This window comes from Poecilia mexicana, unplaced genomic scaffold (genome assembly GCF_051168715.1).
Source record: "Poecilia mexicana isolate PSO_F unplaced genomic scaffold, ASM5116871v1 scaffold_5, whole genome shotgun sequence".
Classification (NCBI taxonomy): domain Eukaryota; kingdom Metazoa; phylum Chordata; class Actinopteri; order Cyprinodontiformes; family Poeciliidae; genus Poecilia; species Poecilia mexicana.
In genome coordinates this window covers 19,399,266-19,410,712 of record NW_028263374.1, presented here as the reverse complement: position 1 = coordinate 19,410,712, position 11,447 = coordinate 19,399,266, and the positions used below count along the sequence as shown (strand labels likewise).

General features: G+C 41.4%; 1 protein-coding gene across 2 annotated transcripts; it reads right to left on the bottom strand.

Annotated features, from left to right (window-relative positions):
• Positions 1-355: 355 nt before the first annotated feature.
• On the bottom strand, positions 356-9,331 carry slc45a1 (solute carrier family 45 member 1). 2 transcript variants are annotated; one of them, XM_015000748.2, is made up of 9 exons: positions 8,904-9,331; positions 8,715-8,807; positions 7,776-8,000; positions 6,046-6,932; positions 5,804-5,957; positions 5,542-5,718; positions 5,219-5,424; positions 3,897-4,122; positions 356-992 (listed from the first exon to the last, which is right to left on the bottom strand). In XM_015000748.2, the coding sequence occupies exons 1-9, from the start codon at positions 9,322-9,324 to the stop codon at positions 964-966; spliced, it is 2,418 nt and encodes an 805-aa protein (XP_014856234.2). In that variant the 5' UTR covers positions 9,325-9,331; the 3' UTR covers positions 356-963. The 2 variants fall into 2 exon arrangements, with proteins under 2 accessions (XP_014856234.2, XP_014856232.2); XM_015000746.2 differs by lacking the exon at positions 356-992 and having other exon boundaries at positions 3,064-4,122.
• Positions 9,332-11,447: the final 2,116 nt, after the last annotated feature.

Below are 11,447 nucleotides of genomic sequence, written 5' to 3'. Positions count from 1 at the left end.
TTTGAGTTTGAAAAGTAAAAAAAAAATACTACAAAAATCACTGAAATTTTTAGATTAATCTCAGAAATTTTCTAGAAAAAACTAGGAAACTCGTGAGTTTGAAATATCAAAAATTTGCTTGAAAAATCTCAAAAATTTCTAGCAAGATTAATCTCAGAAATTCTGTAGAAAAAAAATCAACCTGTGGAACTCAGAAATGTCCTTGTTTTTTCAAGAAAAGAGATTAATCTCATGGAAATTTTAAACCTTTTTTCAATCTACAACGGCATTAATATACCCTCATAGTTAGATGCATCTCTAATCATTGATTAAAATTGCACTCAGAGGAAAATAACCACCACAGGAGTCAAAAGTGGCAAAAATGATCATTTTAGTTTGAACAGAGCCCTGAATAAAAGTAGCTTTTACATTGATGCTAACATTGAGCAGTAAGGAGGTACCATATAACACAAAGTGTGTTGTATTTCTTCCTCAAGCAAGCTGCAACAGCGAGATCCAGACAGTTCCTGTTTCCTAAGAAACGTTAGCGTGGCGGGGATCAGCTCAGTCCAGGAGGCTTCAATAGTAGACAATTACTGACATTCTGCAGAGGCGCCTGAAGGTTGAGGTGCTCAGTGGAGCCGCCAAAACAAAAGTCTCTACATTACCGTAGTTTCTGCCTTTTGAACAGCTGGCATGGCACAGCAGATGCAACAACAACTTAAATGTGTTTGCTGAGGGAGATGAACTTCCAATGGACTCCTCTGCAGACAACCGAGGGATTATCTTTGTACAGAAATGATGGGCTGAGCACGGTGGAGCAGAAGCCTACTATTTTAAGCATGCACCCTAATGATGACAAGGAAGGACTCGCTGCTGGCTCTGCGAATCCCCACGGTTGTTTTTTTGTTTAGTTTTTTTTTTTAACGCCGTCCGTCCACATGAGTCTTCTCTCTGTTTGCCGTTCCTCTGTTTTGCTTGGTTTCACACCCCAGTTTCAACTTCTCCTCTTCCTGACAATGACAAGAATCACTGTCATTATTACAATGGAATGGCCGGGAGTACGTTGACGGCTCAGAGAGCTGTAACGTGGCTTAGTGAGGACCTACAACACTGTTCTCTGGGTCTGTTAAAGTACTGCGAGTCATCTGATGACTCCATTGTTAGCTGGAATTGACTCAAAATTCAGTGTGAAAGTCTTAATTGTAGACCAGACTAAGAGAAATGTTCGTATTGCTGCTAAAATGCACAATGCAAAGCCCTCCTAAACTATGGGAAAATTCAACCAAGCATTAGGGCCGTACTAAGAAAAATTAAAATAACTAGAATAAAGTCATAAAACTGCGAGAATGAAGTTATAATATAACAAGAATAAACTTGTACAAGAAAAAAAAGTCATAATATTTTGAGATAAAGTCATAATATTACAAGAATAAAGCCAAAATAATACAATAATAGAGTCATAGTAGTATGACTTTTTAAAGTCGTAATACTACGGCTTTCTTCTCATATTATTTCAACTTTATTCTTGTAATTTTATGACTTTATTCTTATACAGATGTATTCTATTTTATTTGTAATTTAATTTTTTCATATTTTCCTAGTGTGGCCCTAAAACTCCATCGTAGAAACGTGTAAAGTTGTGGCCAAAGGTTTTGAGACTGGCTCAAGCTTTACTGCCTCAGTGTTTGTGGTGGAAATCTGCACGGAGTCCAGGATGTTACAAGGAGCCCTAAATATTTACTTTCCTGAAGAAATTGTTATTAAAGTCAACACTTTGTGATTCTATCTGAATCAGAACAGCAAGATTGTTGTTTCAAAAGAAAATTATTGTTTCACATGAAATCTTTTGTTAATCTTAAAGGAAGCATGTGTCATAAGTGCTTTGGATAAAAAAGTGGATTGCTTGCAAAAGATATTGCTGCTAGACAAGCCAAACCGACCATTTGTGAAAGCACCAATTCACAGCACATGTGGTCTTAAGGCACTTTAAAAAAAAAACTGCAACCCCAATATGTAACTTTCATATTAAAAAATGTTTTTTACATATTTGTTAAATATGTTGTAACAGTATGGTTCGAAACACATGATACGTGGAAAAAAAACAAGCTCCTCTGCCTTCTCCCTGCTGCTCTAATGGAGCAGTGTAGCTGCTCCATAAAAACAACCAATCAGAGCCAGGAGGAGGGTCTTAGCGCTGTCAATCATCCTTGACAGCCGCTCTCTACCTCCCCTTTTCTTTCTGCCACGTACAGCTGGGCGGCAATGTTCAGGCTAGTTAGCATGACCACTGATGACGGTGGATAAACAGTTTTTCTGTAAGTTGTTTCTCCACAAATAACACATTGAGCAGCGCATACATGATTGACAGCGCTCTGATTGGTTATTTTTCACCAGGAAAGATAAATTTTTGCAGAGGGCAATACTAGCACTAGGAGGAGGACCTTTCTCTTTACACAGACTATCTGTCTCATACTAAACTGTCACGACATGATGACAGTTTGAACAAATATGTAAAAGACATATTTTTGTAAACGTTACATTCTGTAGCTTTAAGGGACGGCGGTTGCCAACAATGCTCAGGAATGAATGACACCAGGCAAATTTGAGTTTCTCATCCAACTTTCAGACTTTTGCCTTGCGGCAAGGAGAGTATTGGATTACCACCACTGGAGAGCTCAGTCAGGAATAGTAATGAAAAGGCTTGAGTGTTTCTTGAATGAGAAGTTATAGTTTTGGACTCTTGCTGGGTTTCAGACAGACAGCAAAGCAGTGACAACTGACAAATACAACAAGGACAGGCTGAGATTCTGCACAATATACTCAACTGAAATTCTCAGATAAAGACCCATAAAGACTATTAGGGGCATGTGGAAAAACAACTTTTCTAACTGGGAAAAGGAGAACAGTCACATTTTGGTTTAAAAACACTGCCATAAGTTTAGCAAAATGGAAAACGGTTTTAAGGCAAAAGCAATAAGAAACTGCTGCATGGATCAAAACTCAATGTAAAATATATATCATATCATAACCCTTTGAAACTCCAGACTAAAGACTAAATCCGACTAAAGGATCTAACAACATCAAAGCAATAAAGTTTGTGAAATAAAAAAACTTCAGTCAGTCACAAAACCTTTGGCCACCACTTTACTAAGCATTCTGGTGAATATTAAAAAATTGTTATCCTGGAAAAGCTCTTAGATTTATGTGAATTTTAACAGTGTGAACAGCCACTGGCAGCACTTTTAGTGAAGAAAATCCTGCTGAAGTGTGATATTAGTACTCTAACTCAGAGAAACAGGCAGGTAGACATTAGTTTGGCCTCGAGACCAAATAAAAAAAAAGCTTTGAGAGACCACACCGCAGCAGCTCATGCAGATGTTAGGCAACTGATCAAAGGAAAGAAAAAAGAGGGAAAAAAGCTGTGGTTAGCTTGCACTTAGTCATTCACAACACGATCCTAAACACCAAAAAAAATAAAAAATAAAAAAAACAGGCAACAACAAAACGATGCAGTGAGGAATCAGACAAACGGAGCTCACATTCAGTCACACACATTCACGGAGAACGTCACATTCATTTGCAGAAAGTTCAGGAAAGAAAGCATGAGCGCACACACTGTATGAACACTGGTCATGTTTATGCTTGCTGGAGTTGTGGCCAATGTCTGTCTATCTGTCTGTCTGTCTGTCTGTCTGTCTGGCTAAAATCTGTGAAACTGTGCTGAAACAGTGTGTGGCAGGATGTGCAGTGTGTCTGTCACTATCAGCGCAATGGAGGTAGACGCACGCGCACACCGAGCGACGGTATGGGAGCGCGTGGCGTTCTGTGTTTTTTTTTTGTGAGGGTAAAGTGAATGAAGAGGCTTTGCTAAATGTGCGCCAGTAACGGCTGGGTCTCGCTTTCGGGGGGCTCACCCTCAGGGGGGGGCAGCTGGTACACCACGCAGAGGGAGGAGTACAGGCAGCCCACGAATGACATCAGGCTTGCAAAGTACATCACCCCCTGAGCCCCGCCCACCAGTGAGGTCAGAGGTCCCATCGCCACAGAGACGAGGATCTGTGCCAGGAAATACTGACAGCTGAGCAGAGAGATGTCCACCCCCATCCCGCGTCTGGTCCCCTCTTCGGACGAGCCGCAAAACTGCATGGCAGAATAAAATTTGAATTGAGGTAAATAAACAAAAATAGCCTCATCTTGCCTGTACATGCGATAACCAGCTGTTTTTGTCTTTTATTGTGCAATACAACATAAATCTAACCAATTGCAGAGCATTTCAGAGTTTAGTTTGCAGCCCACCAGCAGGTAGGCCTTTATCACAAGACATGTATCCATTTTTACCCTGGAGCATTAAGTGTGACTAAGAATGATGGTGATTCAGATCCGGAGAGCGTTCACACTAGCCCTATTTAGTCCGCTTTAATTAAACTTTAATTTGTGTGCCAAGAAAGTCCAGTTTGTTTGGGGAGATGTGAATTCTGATGTGGACTAAAAAGAGCAAACTTTATTCCACCTAAAAACTTAGGTCTAAACTCGGTTGAAATGAATTCTGATGCATTTTCGAATGCATATGATGCTAAACGTACCGGAGAATGCTCAAAAAGTAGGAAGCGCACTACAGTGCAGAGCATTCTGGATAAATACAACCAAAACGTGAGTCTAACACCAGCGGAAAAAATAGATTATGATCTTTTGCCAAAGATAAAAGAGAAATCTTTCAAGTACGAAACTCTGATGCCTCTCCATTTATCTTTACATTTCATAAGTCAGAAAGTTGTGCATTGGAGAATTTCTTTCTGTTCCTGTCAAAGGTTTACAAACACACCCAGTTACCATCAATGTCAATTTAATTCTGTATTTTGGTGCATTCGAACTGTCCTTTTCTCAAGGTGCAATAATATTACCACACAAAACCTTACAATTTTTCAAACAACAGTTGTGGGCACAGGTTTGCCAGAAGTAATGTTAGCGTGTAAGTATATTGCACAATAAAAGTAATGGACCTTATTGGATTACATTTAAAAGTGCAAACTGTGCCAGGAAATAAAATAAAATCAAATTTGCCACAAGTCAACAAATGTAAGAAGAGCCACAAGAAATAAAAATATGTGCACCAAACGTAATGTAATATGCAGACTGAGGGAAAAAAGTAATGGTTTAAAAATCAATCTAATTTCTAACTAAACAATGCTTCATGTTTAAGCATTTAAAGACATTCTGCACAACAGAAGATCCTCACCTGAGGGCTCTGGTAGTATTCACACAGCAGAGAGTAAGGCAGCGTACACAGAGAGGAGAAGAGCACGCCATAGGTGACACAGAGCGAAAGCACCACATAGAGGTTGGTGGATAGCGTTGCAAGGCCTGTGCCCAAACCAAATGCCAAGTAGGCAAAAAAATAAAGAGTGCGTAGGGAGAAACGTTCCTCTAGCTTCTCCAATATGGCTGCAAGTTGTAAAAGAGACACAGAAAAACAACGAAAGTCAGACGTTATTTTGTATAAATCCCATCAAATTAAGGCTTCTCTTGCATGAAAAGTGAACCGTTCAGTTCACCGCTTGCCTGAGTAGAAAGCAGCGCTGAATGCATAGATGCACATGCCCCAGCAGCCCATGCTGACGCCAGCATTGTAGCGCTGGTAAGCTTCAGAGTCGTGCGGCGCTTTGGGGTCTCCCTCAAACACAACCTCGCCCATGAAGTCGGTGTAGAAGAGCAGCATACCTTCAAATGACAACCAGCCTGAAAATAAAAAGAAAAGAAAAAAAAAAACATAAATTTATTCAACAAATTCAAAACAACAATGGTTTCTTTTAATGACTCTCACCTAAAAAATGATTAGTGCATAAACTCCTCAGAGAGGGAGGCATTCTGTAGATGGCTATACACAGCAGCTTCATGGACATCTGGGATTCTCCTGTCTCCACATTTTCACTTAGATCGCTCTCGTACCGCACTCCGTTTAGCAAAATATTTGCCACCTGGTCCAGAGAAAAGCAAGAACATGTAGCTTAGAGTTAAAATATAATGGTAGCTGTCAGACAAACAGCCTTTGAAAGAGTTGCCAACCTGTTGGCTGAAAGTCACTGTTCTCCTCCGCCCGTTCTCCAGCCCAACAATCTGCGTTGCTGTGGGCTCCTCCATCAGCGCCAGACTCTGAGGCCGCTTCAGGATCCCAGCAGAGGATCCCCGGTGCAGCCCGGCCCCTGACTGAGTCCCGGCTGTGCCCGCAGGAGCGCCTTGAGTTTGTGCATCTCCCTCGGTCTGAGGCCCCTCTGCCTCCTGAGCCTCTTCAGCTGGATGGGACCCCCCATCAGCCTCTGTCTGCCCTGCAGAGGGGTTACCCACCTTCTCAGAGGGAGGAGATTCTCCTGGAGGCAGGGGCATGGCGGTGGAGCCTGAAGCCATGGTCGGAGGTGTCTGCTGGCCTGTGTAGCAGTCTATAAGCACGCTGTCTATGTAGGAGGTTCCTAACGAAGATGCAAACTCATTGATGCCAGTGAGTGAGCTGTCCCTGCTTATAAAGCTGCCATATTTTGGAGTGAGGGGACTCAGGGGCGATATGGGGCTGGTGAGGCCGGCACACAGGCGTGCGTTGGCGCTGCAAGAGTGGGCCAAGGGGTCAGAATTACCTTGATGAGGCTTGGGAAAGCTGTAGCTGTAAAGTCCGTCCTCGTCCTCCTCGTCCAGCCCCGGACCGGCTCCGGGGGGGACGGGAGGAGACGGAGGCAGTGGGAGGCTGGGGCTTTTCAGATGGTCCTTACTGGAGTTTCTGTTTGGTTGGCTCTTTGGTAACGGCCTCTCGGGAATGCTCATCAGAGTCATGGCGGTGGCGAACACCAATGTGATGCTGGTGAACAGGTATATGACCCTGAGCTGACCCCCCATGGACCTCCCAAACTGCGTCTGGTCCCAGTTGATGCCGCCTACGATGTAGCCAAATCCTCCTCCCAGTCCTGAGCGTGGTAATGGAGAGGGAAAAGTAAGAAACTCCAGTTAAAACAGTGATTATTGCTTTTAGGTGCTATTGTTTGTGCATTTAACAAACTAAACGAGGATCGGACATTTTGGTCCTTCACCAGCTTTGTTTTGTACTCAACTTTTTAGGGGTATAAATTGCAGCTATGCGAAATTTTTCACCTATCATGTCTAAATTTGCGCCCATCTGGCAGACATCTTCAACTTTACACTTCCTATATCAACTGATAAATTTATATAATGGTATATAATTTAGATCATTTATGTCTACTCATTGTCTGCTGTACAGAAATGTGTATTTATGTACTATACATGCACTAGCAGACAGAGATAAGTACAGGAGTGAAAAAATTGTACTTAAAACTAGCCTAACCTTAGGTATAATTTACTTCAGTAGAAGTAAAAACTTTTACATAACCAGAATAAAAAAACTTGTTGAGATTAAAGATGTTATTTACAAGAATGTCCTGGGGCTGAAAGCAGTAGAACAAAATAAATGTACAAAGATCTGGCCAGTATTTACTAGAAGTGTTTAATTGCCAACAAAAAGCTTTTCCACTATTTATGAAGAAAATTATACAAAATTTTTAATGCAATTTTTTGTCAAACTTTAAGTAAAACCAGAAAAGATATTTCTCCTTTCGCACCAGAAACAAACTTCTTTGGACGAGTAAAAACAACTTTAAATCAGAGCATAAATAATCGTGGCTTTAACTTTACTTTACAAAACTCTACATTTAAGGTAGAAAGAGAGTTATTGTTCTGCTTAAGTCTAAAAAGTCAACATGTCTCACACCAGCAAAATACATTTTCTTCATTACCTGCTAGTAACGCGTGAATGTTGAGCCCCCGGTCCTGATCCTCCGGGCTGCACACATCCATCATGTAGGCATGGCTCGGGTTGTCGGCCGAGTCGGCGCTGAAATCCATCAGGACCACGCCACACACCGTCAGGATGATTCCCCACTTGTGATTTGATGCCGTGTCGGCCAGGACCCCCCCGATGTCTCGTCCGTTCAGAACCAGGGTCAGACCCACTAAGGCCCCTGAGTAGAAGAAAAGCAGAAAAAGATACATTTCTTAGATTTTTGGGAAGAAACTGGTGTGTGTTATCTAAACTTAGGTTGGTAAGAGATCATATAAAATCTAATATGTTTATTTTAAGACATTATATCTAATGTGTACTCCTGTCGTTAAAATAATCTGGCATAATGAATATTAAAGCTACAGTAATGATTTGCATGCCATTTATTTTCATAAACTGTCTTGAGACATGTTGTCAGAAGTTCATAGAATAAAAGAACAATGTTCATTTTACTCAAACATAATAAACATGATTATTTATGTTCTGATTTAAACATATACCTATAAAAAGTAAAATTAGAGAAACTGATCATTTTAAGTGGTCTCTTAATTTTTTCCAGAGCTGCATAGCTGACTCTTTCATGGCTGACCAGCAGTGTGCAGCAACCGGTGGTGTACTTTTACTCTAAACTCCATAAAGCTGGAAAAAAATATAGACTGGCAAAGACACAGAAAACTACTTTGTCTTTATAGAAATGTATGTGAGTTTTTTGCATTTTCTGCAAAAGAATTGCCTAAAAGTTGAGATGAATCTCTGGACTGTGGTAGATTTTTATGATTTATTATTTTTTTATGCTCTGTTTTTGACCTTCCCTATCTTTTCTTCATCTTGTTAGCTCTATGACAACATTCACTGTAAAGCAGGATCACTGTTTTGTTCTTTGAGCATGTCTCACCTACAGCCAGAGCAAAAATAAAAGGTCTCCTTCTTCCAAACCGGGACGTGCAACGATCACTCCATGCTCCTATAAGAGGCTGAACAAGGAATCCTTCAAGACAAACACACAAAAAACAAGATTTTTAGTCTATTATGAAAGTGAAAAACCTGTTAAGGTGGATCACTTACAACCCTGTGATCCACTCACCAAGAATGGGACTGATGAACCACACCAGGCTGTAGAACTGATCCGGGAGGCCCATTTGTAGGAGAACAGGGGTCACATAGGCCGTTTCCATGGCGTAGCTGAACTCAATCCCGAACAGGATGCAGCCGTTGAAGAGCAGCTCCTGGAAGGTGCGTCTGGGGGGAAGCTCGCTGAGGTCCAGCTGGTCCAGGGGACAAGGCGTGTTGGGCGGGGGAGGCGGTGAGGGTCGTATCAGCTTCCTGCGCTTCGGCTGTCTTTGGAAGTTGTTGGCTCTGTGACTGAGGTGCCGTGTGGTGGATGTCGGGAAGCTGGCCGTCTTGGGCAGCGAGGTCCTCCAGAGGCCTTCCTGAGCTGAGGATGACCTCCCTCCTGGGCTGGCCAGGAGAGGGTCTGTGGGGGTCCCCATGCCTGGAGATGACATCTCTCTCAAGCCGGAGTGCACTGCAGCATGAGGACACCATAACATGCAACGGCAAGATGAAACTGAGGCGTGATTAACTTGTGTTTTGCTTTAAACCCTCATCTGAGGGGTCAGCCTTGGATCAGAGTGTGTTTTGGTGCTGCTGGTGACTCCAGCTACAGCTGCTGAGAGGACACTGCAGTGATCAGCGGGCGCACTGCATCCAGTGCGCATGTTGTGCGCAGAGCCCATGTGCTCTCCGCGGCTGATACAGCAGTGTACTCTGCGGCAGTGCTCTCATGACGCCTGTTTCCATTTTAATTTTTCATGCAGGAGGACAAAGTCGCACACAACGGAGCCAAAGCAGAGACTGTTAGGGGGATAATGCATCACCACCGGTCGCAGTTCAACGAATATCTAAAGATAATGCGGATTGTTGGTATTCACGTAGCCTTAGATCGGTTGTCTGCTCGCGAAATCTTCGCAAATGATGCTCTGCATTTCCCTCGACTTGGCATTTAAAGGTCTTAAAGGTGAACACTACCACACGACCGTGTGTAAGAGGATTTAAAAAAAAAAAGACGTGCAGAGATGAAAGATGATAATTACCTTCGAGGGGCGGCTCGTCATTTATTGCGGCACACTGTAGGTAAACAGTGGAGCCATTATGGTGTGCAAAGAGACGTAGTGTTAATTACAGGAGTCATGATTATTATCATTATCATTATTTTTTGCTTTGTTTTCCTTTGATGCGTCTTGCCCCCCGCTCTCCCTCTCTCCTGTGTCCCTTCTCCTCCTTCCCCTTCTTCCTTTCTCCCCATTCGCCTCCTTTCCCGGTCTCTCCCGTGACGTCATGCCCCTCCCTGCAACATCAGCAGCACAAACGCATCTGGCCGTCCACGCAGAGTGCGTCCTTCTGCGTGATTACTACGCCTCAGCATCCGTTTATGACATCTATCTATCTATCTATCTATCTATCTATCTATCTATCTATCTATCTATCTATCTAGCTATGCATATTTTTGCCTATTTAGGGTGGCAAAGCCTTTTTTTGAAATGTTTTATAAAATTATTGATGCAAGAATACTTTTAAAAATGTACATTTATGTGAAATAACTATGACAAAGCATTTCCTATTTTATAATTTTCTCTTTTCCCGTTGATCAGAGGTTTTAGGGAATTCCCATTTGAAAATTGTGACATTTTGTTGCCCGATTTCTGTTAGGAACTGGATGAAGACTCTTATTTATTTTGTCAGCATGCACAGTGAGGAGGACGGTACGGGATAGGTGAAAAAACTCTCTAAAGCTCAATGTTAGAGGGGTCAATTAGTTTCCATACAACACCAGACATCAAGAATTTTTTACATTTTCGCCTGTAGCCAGTCATAATATAGAAAATGTCCAGAGCCGCAAAACCTGTACAGCTCTTAAACAATCCCAGAGTGTCAGTTTCCAATTGATTAACTGAATAATTATAAACATTAACTTGGTTTGTGGTGAAAATAAAGAACCACAGTTTCACTGCTGTTCTTTGAAACAAAGGACAAAAAAATAATCAATATGTTTTTCTATTCAGTACTCTATATTTACATAAAATACAGAAATAATAATTAACTCCATGCAGCCAAAGGACAAAGAAAAGCTCAGCTATGAAGTCAATACACCAATGTATCATCAATCATTTTCTATATTGATAAATTATTTGCAGATGGGAGGTAAGGTAAGGCAAAGTAATTTTATTTATATAGCACTTTTTCTGCAACAAGGCAATTCAAAGTGTTTTACAAGAATTAAAGGGAAATACAAACAAAATAACAAACCAAAGAACAAAAGAAGAGAGAAAATCTGAAAATGTACTAATGTAATATTAAGTGAAAATGTATTATTACCTTTATCTGTTCTTAAACAGAACTGCTCAGTTGGCCAGGAATATTAGGAACCACTAAGGCTATGAAAAAAGTTTTTTCTGTCCTACCATCACAAAAACAAGCATGTGAAGTTTGATCAACAATACTGACCAATGTCTTTAACTTGAATTTTGTCCTATGCTCATGTACATTTGTCACCACTTTGAAAGATTATTAGGTCTGCTTCTTTAGCAGAAAATTTTACAGAATAAACATAAATAACTTAAGACGGGGG